This window comes from Dreissena polymorpha, chromosome 1 (genome assembly GCF_020536995.1).
Source record: "Dreissena polymorpha isolate Duluth1 chromosome 1, UMN_Dpol_1.0, whole genome shotgun sequence".
Lineage (NCBI taxonomy): Eukaryota > Metazoa > Mollusca > Bivalvia > Myida > Dreissenidae > Dreissena > Dreissena polymorpha.
The window spans coordinates 70495764-70510820 of NC_068355.1; the positions used below are offsets into that span (position 1 = coordinate 70495764).

A 15057-nucleotide genomic window follows, 5' to 3' on the forward strand; every position below is an offset into this window, starting at 1 on the left:
GCCGAAATTGGATTTTTGCTAAGAAGAGACTTCATTTAAACGAAAAATGTCTTACAGCGGAAAGTAATCTGGGACGACACTCTATGCACATGCATTATTCCCAGTTTTCTCTGAACGCGACTCATATAATTTCATATTGCACAATTACATAGGGGAATGAGTGAATACGCATATCGCACATCCTAATGTATTCTCAAACTTATGCTGATCAAAATGTATTCGAATCGGGATCGCTATAAAGTGTTCCCATTAAAAATGTCAAACTCACCCAACATACGAGTCAAGTATAAAACGCACATGCAGCATGTAAATAGCGATAACTGACGCAACTTACGAAACGGGCTCCAGTCCGCGGAAGGTGATGATTGTGATAGCCGAGAGCGGGTACTGGATGTGGGATACGTAGCGGGCCCACCGAAGCCACCATGGGATGGTCTGTGTGATGAAACCGCTAAACAGCAACCAGGTCAAGATGCAGGTATTACCAGCAAGCAAAGCGACTTTCATGTTGGAATTCAGCGCGCCGATAAGAAGGCCAAACCCCTGAAATAAGATCTTTACACATTTCATTTGTAAAATTGCTTCTCTTAAATAAAGTCACAGTGCGCACTCTTAAGAGAACTTTAAATTTGCAAGGCTTAAAGCAGCGGATATGTTATCTTCAAGAAGGTATTGACTCAATTGATATAGTTGTAAAAGAATTTTTATAAGTGTATATTAAGGTATATTAAATAATTGTAACTGTTACCTGAGCGCTGATGACACTAAGCAGAAGAATTGGCAAGGTCATGAAGAACACAGTGACGTCATTCAGGCCAGCCATCCAGTAGACGAACGTGTAGAAAAGTGTTGGCACCACGATCTGAAGAGGCAGCTCGCTAACGGTCCTGGCAAGGTAGTAGGCAGAGAGGCGGTAAGCACCCGCTGAACGCTCTTTGGTTATCAACCCTCGCTCGCTTGGAACTGGTGTTTATAAGGTAAGCAGGCTTATTTAGCTTTCTGTTCCAAGACGGTGAACATACATTATAATAGTTTTTGTTGAATGTGCATATGTATTATAATGTTAACATTGTCACGTGTGTACGTTCCCTTTTTATGCAATTATTGCTGGGCGAAGTATAAGGTTTCGATAGATTTTTATTCGGTTTACATCCCACTGTTTTACAGTGACCGCTCCAAGGCCTTGATATTTATATTGTATTGTCAATCGGTCAGCGAAAAAATACGACACGACGCTAAAAGCATTTGTTTATATGAATGCTGTCTCTGGGATATAATTGTTCCTATATTTCTTTTAAAAATCCCAAACGCTTTCCATCGACTAGTCCAATTGTTCGGTGAATGGACAGCATACTAAACTAAAAATGTATAAGTATAAACTGATCAAAGCGTCTGATTAAAATCTCCAAGCACGGCGAATAGGTATGATGAAACACGTACATAGATAATTAAAATGTGTGCATTCACCCAATTTGAGCAATTTATTTTATAAGGCTTAATTTACTTAATGTTCTTTTGATATTTAAGCATAATACAATATAAAAATATAAATATAAATAAATAAATATAACTATTCACGCGATATATATATATCAGCATTATCAACATAACATACAGTTTTAATTTAAACATTAATATCTCGTTTTGTTTTCATTTCAATAAAACATTTATCTTATACATATAGCCGAGATGGCTTTCAGAACAGGGTTTACATTTTGAAAGTAAAATAAAATAATGCATTTAAAACTCTCTACTTACATGTAAGGACCGCCTGTATTGCTGGTTCAAATGTCCAGAAAGTAATGCAGAAAAATATCTACGTTTGAAAAGAAAGAATAATGTATCATACAGATGTTAATGATTATATAACATAAAATGCTAACAACGATACAATCTTTATTTTTAATGCATAAAACATAAAGGTCAAAGCATGGGTCTATAGGATGATAATTATCTTCAACCGACTTTCACATTTACCCCCGATTACTGGGATATAATGCCTCCGGTAACATTCGGCGCAGTATGCAGCCAAGGCACATTGGCATATTTCACTCACGGGTACACATTTATACTCCCTGGTGATGGAGCAAGCGTGGGATACAGACCACAGTCACACTTTATGTAACATTATACGTAATCGCTACCCGCATTCATTTGAGTTATAAATATCAAAGATATCGAGATTTTTTTAAGCTCGATCATGTATTTTATAACGATTACTGGTTTCTTTGATTAGGTTGAGAAGATTATTTACCAAACTAGGCAAGTTTGCAATATTCTAATACGAATGGTAAAAGTTTACGTACCAGTCCCATCCGATCTCTCAATACTTCCGCAGTCTTAGAAATCTGGAAAAAGAGAACTCCAGCTATTGCGGCCAAGATTGCGAAATGCACCATGTCGTGAAATTCGAATATCCGGCTCTTTGACTGCTTATAGTTCCGCCATGTTAACATTCGAAACTGCGTAGCAAACCCTGTCGGCCATCTTTGATCACGTGACTCTTGAATATCTAACCCGAGATCATCTAGATCGACGGCGCAATCTCTAGAAACTGTTGGAGAAACAAAGCTTAATTTAATCCAAAAGGTTTTGTTTGTCGAAAAATATCTTTATATTACTTCAATAGTTCCCCAAATATAAATGTCCAAATAGACACACACAATGCAACACCGTATTTTTTAATGCGACCTCTGTACAAAACACACTGTTTGTCATGAACAGTATAACAAATTAATTAGTAAAATATGAACAGCTTACTCATAACATAAAAAAAATTTGCCCCGGTCCCTCGGAAAACCGGCGTTACTGCATGAGTGTAAAGCATAGTCCAAGATCTAAAGTAATCTGTGGCAATACTTTACCAAAAGGTATTAAATACGTTTTTTTCAGAGCGCGGATCTTTTGTATTACATCGTTTTGATTGAAGAGGAACCTGGCTCCCATGCATCGCTTCGGGATCTGCTTTTTCGATAGCTGATAAGTCGGGAACAAACGCTTTGTTAGTAAGGCCTTCAGTAATTTCCAGTTTCTTAAGTGGTGCGTTAAACCTGAAAGATAAACACAAACTGAATTGAACCAACAAATACACTAGTGTCTATCTTCTTTCCAGAGTGCCTGTTTAGAAATCATCATCAATAAGCTTATATACGAGAAAGCAATTGAGTCGAGTTTGTGTACATACAAAAAAAGTAATGCTGAAGAACCTGCGAGTCAACAACTGCTTGTTGAAGAAAAATGAACAACATTGTGGTACGGTCAGAAATGAACACACTGACGCCATCATGCCGTGAACAAGTTTGATAACTCACGTTTGATAGGACTCTGCATTCGCTTTAATCACTTCTTCAAGCTTTTCTGTCGATTCCTTCATCACTTCAACTGAAACACATGACGATAACTTTTGAAAATTGTAAAGCCGGGATCACCGCCATGAACGTAAAAGGCAAATTATTGGTGTTTTGAACCAGTTTTCAAATGTTATTAAATTTTCTTAAGCAAGCTTAACTAACAGTCATGTTTTTAAGCACACTTCGTTATTTACGTGAAAAATCTTAATTTCACAATATCGGAATTCGTGAATCATAAAGAAAAATCATCCTGAACGATACTTACTCAGAAAATCTGCTGGGTTATAGAGCGGATCACATTTGAAGCCAAACCTGCCGAGGAAATCTAACGGCGATCCGTGCGCTTTTCCGAAATAAGCAACCTGTAGAGAAAATGATTGGGGCATCGCATAAATGTATACACATATTGTAAACACACCAATGATCTGTAATAACGTTTCTTAAATCTGGTGTAACTCCTATTTTTGTGTTCTTGTTTGTTAGTCAGGAATGATTTCGGTCAATGAAACATCTTTATGTCAGTACGGGTAAAGAAATGTATAATGTCATTCATTGCCGTAACTTCTATGGCAGTGGCTTTTAAAACGGTACTTGATTTTCAATGATTCCACTGTTCACGTTCTAAGAAGATCTAGCATACGCATTATTCAAATATACTGACCTCTCCGCGTGTGAGTAGCAGCAATGTGTCAAACAGGTGATATGTCTGACTGGACGGCTGGTGAATGGTAACCAGGATGGTCTTGTTGAACGTCACGGCAAAGTCCTTCAGTTGCCTCACCAGCTTAAGGGATGTGCTGGAGTCGAGACCGGATGTGGGCTCCTGTATCACACAAAGGAGGATGCTTTGTCTCAAAATTGTACTAGAATTAAACATTGTGAATGCAAAAGCATTGTTAGCAATAAGCAGATGTTTTATTAGTACTGTTTTGTGAGATTCAACTGTTGCAAACAATGGAAAGGGAAGGTGTCCGAAGGTTCAAGGGGCATTCTACGAATTCAGGAGGCTGTGCTTTAACAAACATTAACGGACAGAAAGACACACTGACATTCAAAGAAGCAAAGTAAAGAAGTATTCAAAAAATTTAAAAACAATACAATCTTATCATTTTAAACGTAGGAAATCAGCCGACAGAAGGAGAACAACACAGATTAAATTTCACTTTATAAGCGCTTACATCGAGCAGAAGGATGTCGGGATCGGTGAGAAGCTCGCAGGCTACACTGGCGCGCTTCTTCTCTCCCCCGGATAGACCCCTTGTGAACATGTCACCCATCACTTGAAACGGACACAAAAGCTTAAACATAACATACGAAACAAACATTACGAAAACATGGCGTCATGAATGGGTGTCTTCTGGAACCAGCACATGTTGATCGGGTCAACCGTACCCTCATATATGCCATCTCACATTACAAATGACCCTTATCGTTAATCAACAGTGGGAAGAAAATGCTGAACTGGATATACATGTATTTGTTCGGACTTCAAAGTCTGATACGAGGGAGCATTGTAAGAATTTACTTTAATAGTCCAGTTTCTCGCGACATTTCATGTAATACTGCATACAATAATACAAGTTATTTTTATTTATTGTCAGTTTATAATCCCATAAATCGATATTCTAAGCATTGACTCTGTCATGTGCGAAGACGGGTCAAGTATTAAACATGTATCTTTTTTATTGTAACAACTAATTCTATCATTAAGAGAATAATGCGTGCATTTTGTTTCCATTCAAGTAAGTACAATACGATAATACCAATTCGTACATTTAAATATCCTTATTGCATAAATACCCCTAAAATTATCGAGTAATTAACGTAAGCGGGGGAGATATGACATTCTGACAATCAAGGGAGACTACGATAAGGAAACGAAAACCTGTATGCAGGCACTTCCGGATGTCCAGAATGTCGACAATCTCGTTGAGACGTCTTAGCTTCTCCTCTCGACTGAGCCGCTCCGGGAGCCGAATCATGGCGGTGAACTGGAACAGGGTGCGTGTATGTCTATATTGGTGCTTGTCGACGATTCTACATTGTTTAAGTGATATCACGTCGATCGGTTGACCTACCCAGAACTTTTTTCTATGCATTTTGCTTCAGCGGTTAACCGGTGTGTCGGTGCCTCGTGAGGTCCAAATATACCGGGTGCTTAATGATACTAACTAAGTTATCGATTATCTTTCTTTTATTTTTATTTTTTCAAAACTGTACACGAGCAAAACATTTCATATTTATTGTTTTTAAATGCGGAACCCAATGGTTTAGCAGACATTCAATAACTCAAAACCTATTACGCGTTTTGGTCTAGCATTTAGAATTTAGCATCATACTATTTTGTTTCTGATATGGAATACTATTTAAAGACTATATCAGAATTTCCTTGCTCGTCAAATGCTAGCTCGTTACAAAGCTTACAGATTTCGGTAGGTAAATTTTATTTTTACATTGAGTTCAATGGATTCACATGTCATCCTTCCTCAAGCGCAGCCTTTTAAAACGATTAGAATTATATGAGTCGTGTTCTGAGAAAACTGGGCATAATGCATGTGCGTAAAGTGTCGTCCCAGATAGGCATGTGCAGTCCGCACAGGCTAATCAGGGACGACACTTTCCGTCGAAAATTGATTTTTGCTAACAAGAGACTTCATTTACACGAAAAATGTCATAACAGCGTAAAGTGTCGTTCCTGATTAGCCTGTGCGGACTGCACAGGCATATCTGGGAAGACACTAAACGCACAAGCATTATGTCCAGTTTTCTCAGAACGCGACTCATATCAAAAGAATTACTGTAACGAACTTTAACATACACCTCTTTGATACATAATCTTTTTGTCGAACATAACATTACTTTAGTTTGCGACGATACAAAGATTGAGGAAACGTTCAAGACATAATGTTAAACAAAATAGTTTGCAGTATTAAATCAACATCGTTTTGTAGCGATATGAAACCTACGTATAGTGTTTCCCACAGCGTTAGATTGGAGAAGAAGACGTCATTCTGCAGAACAAATCCAAGACGACGTCTCAGCTGCTTTCCAAACGGCGCCCCGTTCAACGTTATCTTTCCTGACGTAAACGCTTGACGTCCGGCGATTACGTTCATAAGCGTCGTCTTTCCGGAACCTACGTAGTTAGTAATACGAAGTTACCATTCATTTGGTAAAAAAATCACCTTCTCCCACTATTATCACTTAAATAATAGGGAAGGTAGGAATGAAATGGCATGAATAAATAATTAAAATATAAATTAACATTCTTGACATAGTTTTATTTAATTTCAAACTTATATTGCGAAAATGGTTGACTGTATCAACAGTGATTTCAGACTTAAGTGTTGATTTGGCGAAAATGACAATAACGTGTATTATATACTAATTCAGGGACTCATGAAATGCTTACTAAGCGTCCCAGTTATATGCCTACAAGAGATTTATAACCTAGTCCACCGCAATGCTCTACAATACCAGAAAACATATCTAATATACATGTTGGAACTTGCACGAGTTGTCATATCATACCATATCTTATTAACCGAGTTCAGGAATCGAAGATAAAATTGTTATCACATGCCATACCCTGTTTACCATGTAATATAACCATTACGAATATTTTTTATCTTACACATGTGTAATATACTTTTTAAGCGTTTTCATTGGCTTAGTTTTCGTTCGATTGACCAATCGCATTTTGTTATTTTGCTGAAGTGACGTTGCAACGTCAAATGACGTCACAAAATGTAAACAACATTTAAGGTAGCGCACCTCTAATGGGCACATATCCAAATATAATCTAATAAATTATTTTCTTAATCAGCATCATTTCACTGAACTACATGCAAATTTGTAGGTAGGCTTTCCATGCTTTTTAAAAAAATATACCGATTTTTTCAAAACCACCCCCACGCTCGGCTTTTGTCCAGTTTATTTTAACCCCTGGGGTATATAAAAGTTCCATAATTCATTCAAATTTCCAAATATGGGCATGCAGTTGGTGTGTACAGATGCTGTAAAGGTGTTTAAAGTTTAAACAAGATTAAATAAGTATTCTTTTACAGACATTTATTTTTTACAAATTTTTATCTATGGAAGAGCGCCATGAAATGTAAGTGATTTCAGCCAAGTAAAAATTGGGTCGGTTAAAAACAAAGTGTCATTAAATTCAAAATAGTATCATTTAAGTCATATTTTAAACTTAGTTTTTATAGAAACACTATATACAGCAAAAATACCAAGAACTAGACAGATTTACCGTTTACTTTTTGAAATAAAAATAAAAATGCAACATGCATGGTTCGTATTTTCAACAGTAAATCACCCAATTTTGCCATAACGTTGTTTTAATTTTAATAATTGAAGAATGTGCATAAAAATTGCAACATATTTAACAATAAATATAGCTTATATGCCATATTAAATCAAATTACGTTAGAAAATAAATAAAACGCGTCGCAAAAAAGTATACGTCGTCGGCAGGATTCGAACCTGCGCGGGAATATCCCAAAAGATTTCTAGTCTATCGCCTTAACCACTAGGCTACGGCACCTAATAGTAGGCTCTTCAACCTTCGAAGAGATCGCGGGAAGTCATTAGAGGTGCGCTACCTTAACAAAAGGCTCGCTTACTAACAAAATTCCTGAACCTGTTTAATAAAATATGGTATGATATTACAACTCGTGTCAGATCCTATATATTCGTAATGGTAATGTTACATGAGAAACAGGGTATGGCATGTGATAAATAAAATCCTTGGCCAACAACTAATTTGAAGCACAAAAATAGGGGTGAGTGGTGGTAGTGAGAGTAGTACGAATGCATTGTAGTAAAGGGTTGTTCTAGATTCGGAAGTGCGTAAGTCATAAGCATAGCGAAGATTATACCAAGCAACAGATCCAACATGTTGCGGTACAAGGTCGCTCAAATACTGTGGGGTAAGTGAATTTTGCATTTTGTAGAATAATTTTAATTTATGTTTGTCCCGGCGGTTCTGAAGCGGTTCCCAGTTAATTTCCTTATGCAGGTCAGTTAATGGCACTAGCTAAGACGATCCACAAGCGATTCGCGCTGCTTCATTTTGAATGTTATCAATTTCGTTTTTTTACGCTTTGGTGCAATTGTCCCATATCACATCTGAATATTCAATAAGAGGTCGAATAAACGATATGTAAATTATTTTAAGAGATTTCCGATCAAGATTAAAGCTTAGTTTTCGCATAATATTAATTCGATTCCATGATTGTTCTGCTACGTATTTAATAAGATTTTGAGGGACCAAATAATACATGCCAATCTAAGGCCTATTTAGATATTTTGTTGATATCACTTTGTAATATTGTATTTGAGATAATTTGATCATCGATAATAATATATAGGGAAGTGCCATCGGCAAAAAGGCGAGTATTACTTTTGATGTCGTAAACAATATTATTTATAAAAAATAAAAATAACAGAGACCCAACAATGGAACCTTGGGGAACACCGGCTTCTAATGTTGCCCAGGTAGATACTGCGCCTGGAAGTACTACGCGCTGACGTCTATTATGAAGATAATTAGTAAACCAGGATAGTAACTTTCCTCGAATGCATATTGCATTTAGTTTATGGAGAAGACCTTTGTACCAGACCTTATCAAAGGCTTTACTGATATAAAAAAAGACAGCTTTTATCTCTAAACCATTGTCGAGGGCTTTACAAAACGTATCGTATATATATGTCAGTTGGTTAGTAGTTGAATCACCTGACAAAAATCCAGACTGAAAAGGCATAAGTAATTTGTTACTAATGAGGTGATTATATACGTGTTTGAAAAAGATTTTTTCGAAAACCTTTTCCATTGTATTTAAAAATGAAAGTGGTCTGTAGTTGCTAACAACTTTTGGGTCGCCTTTTAAAAAACTGCACTGACGTTAGCTACTTTCCGACAACTCGGCATGAAACATTTCTTAAGTGAAGCGTTAACGAACTGACAAAGAGGAGTGGACAGTTGATTTTGGCATTCTTTTAAAATTTGATTATTTATTTCATCTGGCCCCGATGCTTTGTCCACGGGAAGTGACTTAAAAATGTTAAGAACATCAGAAGGTGTAATGTATAGAGACTGCAATGAGTTTGCTATCGGTAAATTAGTGAGTTCCGGCATGTCTTTGTTAACGATATAAATTTTGGACTGACTTTGAAAAAAAATGTTAAGAATATTTGCCTTTTCAAAACAATCGGTTGTGGAAGTATTGTCAATGGAATTTAGGAGTACTGTATTTTGGTTATTGCTAGGCTTATTTTTAAATGACTTAAGTATTCTCCACCAGACCGTAGATGAATGGTTGTTTTGTTTGAGTTTATTGCTTAAACTTTCGTAATGCTGAGCTTTCGCTTGCCTTATCAATAAAATTGTCTAATTTCTAATTTTACGAAATTTAGACCAATAACAATTTGAGGTTTTACATTTCGCGTGATGATAGGCCCGTTTGCGTTTTCTTATCATTCGACAAATGTGCGTATTAAGCCAGGGTGGGTCACGCGATTTAATTTTTATAGACTTGTTTGGAATACAATATTTAGCATGAGAAACAATAGTATCGGTGATATTAACGCAATAAGTGTTAACATCATCATTTGCAATAGTATCCAAATCAAATGAAGAGAACCTTTCGCGAAGCAGGTCATAATTTCCATCTACATATATCCATATGTGTCGCTCATATACTGTTGAATTTGGCTTATTATATTTAAATTGACCATATATGGGACAATGGTAACGGTTTTGTTGGTCAAGAAAAGGATCACCAACACCTGATAAAGCCAAGCTATCAAGATTACTTATTAATAAGGTCAATAATAGATGACGACCCTTCAGTAAAGTGCGTAGGTTCGTCAATAACTTGAGCAAGAACTTATTCAGTACACCGAGAATAAAGTTTTCGGGCTTGTGAGGGTTGATTGCAGTTTAGATTAAAGTCTCCGGTTATTATAATATCGGGTATACCAGTTTCGATTGCCAGACCTATGGGGTCATCAATTAACTTAGTGTATGCTGCATCCGCATTTGGTGGTCTATAAAATAACCCAAAAAGAACATTCCTTTTACTCTTAAATTGAATGTCACCTCTTTGCCACCGTACACATGGTCTACCACTTTCTTGCTGAATACCAATGCATACATTCTTTTTAATTAATATATAGTTGATTTCAGCCAGGTACACTGTATATTTCCGAGAGAAAAAACATTCCGAACTTTTTGGTTTACGAATTGTATTTTCTAAATAGCTTTCAAGCAGTAGGACATTAACAGTTCTGAAATATTAACGTTTCGACTTTCTTGATTTGATGATTTTGGACTTAAAATTCCAATCAGAAAAAAGCTGTGAAACGTTATCTTCACAAATGTAAAGCCAGATAATAAATAACCACTTTTCGTTAACTGTCGATTTGTGACAAACGCCGCGGAGTGATTTGACTGGAGTCAGCACAGCTGGAGCAAATCACTGCCTTCATTGCCAACCACGTGAAGAGCCTAGCCACGTTGTTAATAATTTAACCGTTGTTATTTTTACTTTTTTAATTAAGGTGATTTTTTTTTTAATTAAAACCATTTACAAAATATAAAAGAAAATGATACTTCTTTTCATATTATAAAACTTTAAGAAAAAATAAAATCCTACCAAATATAGTAGGATTGCTTGTGAAGGCAGAGATTGAATGTAAGAGCAAAGAATTACATCTCTGCGTGAAGATTGGATTTGTGACGTCACGAGTTACCTTCCTTGTTGGTTCATTCTCATATTAATATATAAGCCATAAACAAATAAGATTTGTGTGGGATCAGCTTGAAAAAAAGGCACACATACAAATTGTAATTACTCTAAGTTTTCGGGCACTCTAAGTTTTCCGACACCCTCTTTTTTAGCAAAAATAAATTTCTATCGTGACTTAATTTTCGGATATACGGATTTCGTCCGAGTTAATGTCTCTTAATTTCCGTACAGTATATTTTACCGCGCTTTTCTACAGACTTCGGCCCTGGTTTCGCGTATTTTGTGACATTTCGATCATAAATTTTACAACCGGAATAAGGTTATAAAGCCTGGCAGATGCATGCCTGATGGCACCATTCCATTTGCGTAACTGGGTAAATAAATATGTATACCGGTAGAAAATAATGGATTCACTTAACCGCATATGAAACAGTGTCGTCTAAATAAGGAAGCAGAATATTGTTTTTTGTTATATATAATTTCAGGCAAGAGTAAGCACAGTTAAATTTATTATTAAAAGCAGAAAAAGGGTAAGTAACAAGAAAATTAGTGAACATTGATATTTTTCGACTTTAATTTAATATAATTATAATTTTCGAACACCTTCATTTTTGTTTCTAAATTTTCGGACACCTGTATTTTATATATATATTTTTCGTAACTAAATTTTCAGACACGAATTTGTTTCATTATTTTTAAATGTCCGAAAAACTTAAAAGTAATGACGGAAGTATTTTATCTGGAATCTCAACTAAGCAGCGTTAATTCACTTATATTCCAAATCGCTTCTTCCAAGTATGAAATGTGATCACACGTACCCGATTCCCCCATCACAGCCAATAGATCCCCGCTGCATGCGGAAAATTGAATTTTCTTAAGAATATCACATCCTTTTAAGTTCAAACTCAAACCGAACACAGACAGCACATTGTCCTCTGACACCGTCTTCATAGTTGCAGACTAGGCAATCAAATGTTAAAAACCCCAATAATGTTGGCAAATAGCAATTAAATCAGTAAGATTTTATAACCGCAACTGATCAACGTGCTTTGCACCTCTGCTCGATGTTTGTATACACGCAAAACCTGCTGCAGGGTATTCAATAGGAACAACAAATAGAACGGCATTAGTAAGGCCCTCGTGCGTTTCAACGTGACCGGGGTATTTAAGCCACATTGTTATGACTGTACAAGGTCGGATTAACAAGGTATGTATTCTATAGGTCTTTGGTATGACCGACCGACCGTAACCAATTCATGCGCGAATTTCGACAAAAGAAAGATCAGTGCATGTGATAATCTTTTGTTTGTCTTTCTGGTCCACTAATTTACATCTTAATCTTTGATTAAAACGCTGTATTTATATCAGCAGTAAAATGGACATATACAAACTTTTCAAATGCACTTTCTCATGTGGTGACACGCTATACCGGTTCACCGTTTTTATAAAACCCAATAGTCCTGGGTTTACTACGGTGGCATAGAGGTGACATTCACTCCTCTTTTTTTAAATTGCACTCGTCTTTTTTTTTTATCTCGTGGCCACGACTTAGTAACTCGTGGCCACGAGTTAGAAAAAAGAGGAGTGCAAAACTAAATAAAAGAGGAGTGCAATTTAAAAAAAGAGCGGTGCAGTAAATACAGGAAGGGTGCATTAAACAAAAGAGGAGAGAATTTCGAGATCTCGGGATCCCGACTTAGGTAACTCATGGCCACGAGTTAGTCAGCCAATCAAATACTATCTTGTTCCCTCAAATTAATGAGCCAATGAAAACGTCCTAAAGGCAAGGCTCTGATATAACATAACAAACTACTATTAGCACTACTATTTCTACTAATACTTCTGCTGCTACTGTTGTTGTTACTGCTGCTGCTACTACTACTACTACTACTACTACTACTACTACTACTACTACTACTACTACTACTACTACTACTACTACTACTACTATTATTACTACTTCCACTACTACTACTACTACTACTACTACTACTACTACTTCTACTACTACTACTACTATTACTACTACTACTACTACTACTACTACTACTACTACTATTATAAATTACTACTACTACTACTACTACTACTACTACTACTACTTCTACTACTACTACTACTACTGCTACTGCTGCTGCTGCTGCTGCTGCTACTACTACTACTACTACTACTACTACTACTACTACTACTACTACTACTACTACTACTACTACTACTACTACTACTGCTACTACTTCTACTACTTTTACTACTACTACTACTACAACTACTACTACTACTACTACTAATACTACTACTACTACTACTACTACTACTACTACTCCTACTCCTACGACTACTTCTACTACTACAACTACTTTTGCTACTACTACTACGACTACCACTTCGACGACGACGGACGACCTACCGACGGACGACCGACGGACCACGACCGGAGGACGGACGATGGACGACCGATGGACGACCGACGGACGACCGACCGACTGACGACCGGACCATGACCGACGGACGACGACGACTACAACTACTACTACTACGACGACTACTACTACTACTACTACTACTACTACTACTACTACTACTACTACTACTACTACTACTACTACTACTTCTACTACTACTACTACTACTACTACTACTACTACTACTACTACTACTACTACTACTACTACTACTACTACTACTACTACTAGCAACAGCGGCAGTAGCAGTAGTAGTAGGAGGAGGAGGAGAGGAGCACGAACAGCAGTAGCGATAGTAGTAATAGAAGTAGTAGTAGTGGTGGTAGTAGTAGTAGTAGTAGTAGTAGTAGTAGTAGTAGTAGTAGTAGTAGTAGTAGTAGTAGTAGTAGTAGTAGTAGTAGTAGTAGTAGTAGTAGTAGTAGTAGTAGAAGTAGTAGTAGTAATAGTAGTACTAATATGAGTATGTTATGTTATATCAGAGCCTTGCTTGTGGGACGTTTTAATTGGCTGATTAATTTAAGGGAACAAGATAGTATTTGATTGGCTGACTTACTCTTGGCCACGAGTTAGCTAATATAAGTCGGGATCTCGAGATCTCGAAATTCTCTCCTCTTTTGTTTAATGCACCCTTCCTTTATTTACTGCACCGCTCTTTTTTTAATTGCACTTCTCTTTTATTTAGTTTTGCCCTCCTCTTTTTTCTATCTCGTGGCCACGACATAGCTAAATCGTGGCCACGAGTTACTAAGTCGTGGCCACGAGATAGAAAAAAGAGGATTGCAATTTAAAAAAAAGAGGAGTGAATGTCACCTCTATGCCACCGTAGTTTACATTGAGGCAAGCCGATTTTTGTAGAAAGTTATATCAGCGAAGAAGACTCGTACTTTTTGAAGCAGTTGGTGCTGTATAATGATATGTTATTATCCGTCGCCATAGGCGGAGGGATATTGTTTTGGCGTTGTCCGTCCGTCCGTCTTTCCGTCCTTCCGTCCGTCCGTCTTTCCGCCCGTCCGGAGCTATATCTTGGAAGTGCTTTGGCGGATTTCATTGAAACTTGATATGAGTATATATATGGATAAGAGGATGATGCTAGCAAAATGGCGTTGTACACTATGTGTAAATAACGGAGTTATAACCCTTTGTATCTTGCTTTTTTGTTTGTCTGGAGCTATATCTTGGAAATGCTTTGGGGGATTTCATTGAAACTTGGTATGAGTATATATATGAATCAGAGGATGATGCACGCCAAATGGCATTTTACACCATCCGATCATAACGGAGTTATGGCCCTTTGTATCTTGAAAAAAAATGCTTTTTTGAGTGTCAAATATAACACTTTTGTGTCCAGAAGCATATTGGCGGGGAATATCAATTCAACGAATTTGCTTGTTTACTATGCAATTATTTTTATTATATATGAACATGTTGGCACAACTTTGTTTTTATATACTACATTTTAGAATTCCAGCTTATTTCGTTTTAACT

The 15057-nt window shown here is 36.7% G+C and overlaps 2 protein-coding genes across 3 annotated transcripts in view; both read right to left on the reverse strand.

Moving 5' to 3' along the window:
• Positions 1-12143, reverse strand: part of LOC127834288 (uncharacterized) — a 184311-nt gene extending 172168 nt beyond the window's left edge. Inside the window, exons 1-12 of one of the 2 annotated variants that reach the window (XM_052360025.1) lie at positions 11929-12143; positions 6317-6486; positions 5236-5341; positions 4529-4629; positions 4012-4173; positions 3616-3712; positions 3312-3381; positions 2914-3050; positions 2307-2554; positions 1759-1816; positions 749-963; positions 335-543 (exon numbers count right to left, since the gene is read on the reverse strand). In XM_052360025.1, the coding sequence (XP_052215985.1) occupies positions 335-543; positions 749-963; positions 1759-1816; positions 2307-2554; positions 2914-3050; positions 3312-3381; positions 3616-3712; positions 4012-4173; positions 4529-4629; positions 5236-5341; positions 6317-6486; positions 11929-12061 (1706 nt within the window). In that variant the 5' untranslated portion in view covers positions 12062-12143. The remainder of the gene's footprint in view (positions 1-334; positions 544-748; positions 964-1758; positions 1817-2306; positions 2555-2913; positions 3051-3311; positions 3382-3615; positions 3713-4011; positions 4174-4528; positions 4630-5235; positions 5342-6316; positions 6487-11928) is intronic. The other variant, XM_052360018.1, reaches the window with a different exon arrangement.
• Positions 1-15057, reverse strand: part of LOC127834310 (ATP-dependent RNA helicase DDX55-like) — a 174128-nt gene that overhangs the window by 69893 nt on the left and 89178 nt on the right. The gene's annotated exons all lie outside the window — the stretch shown is intronic.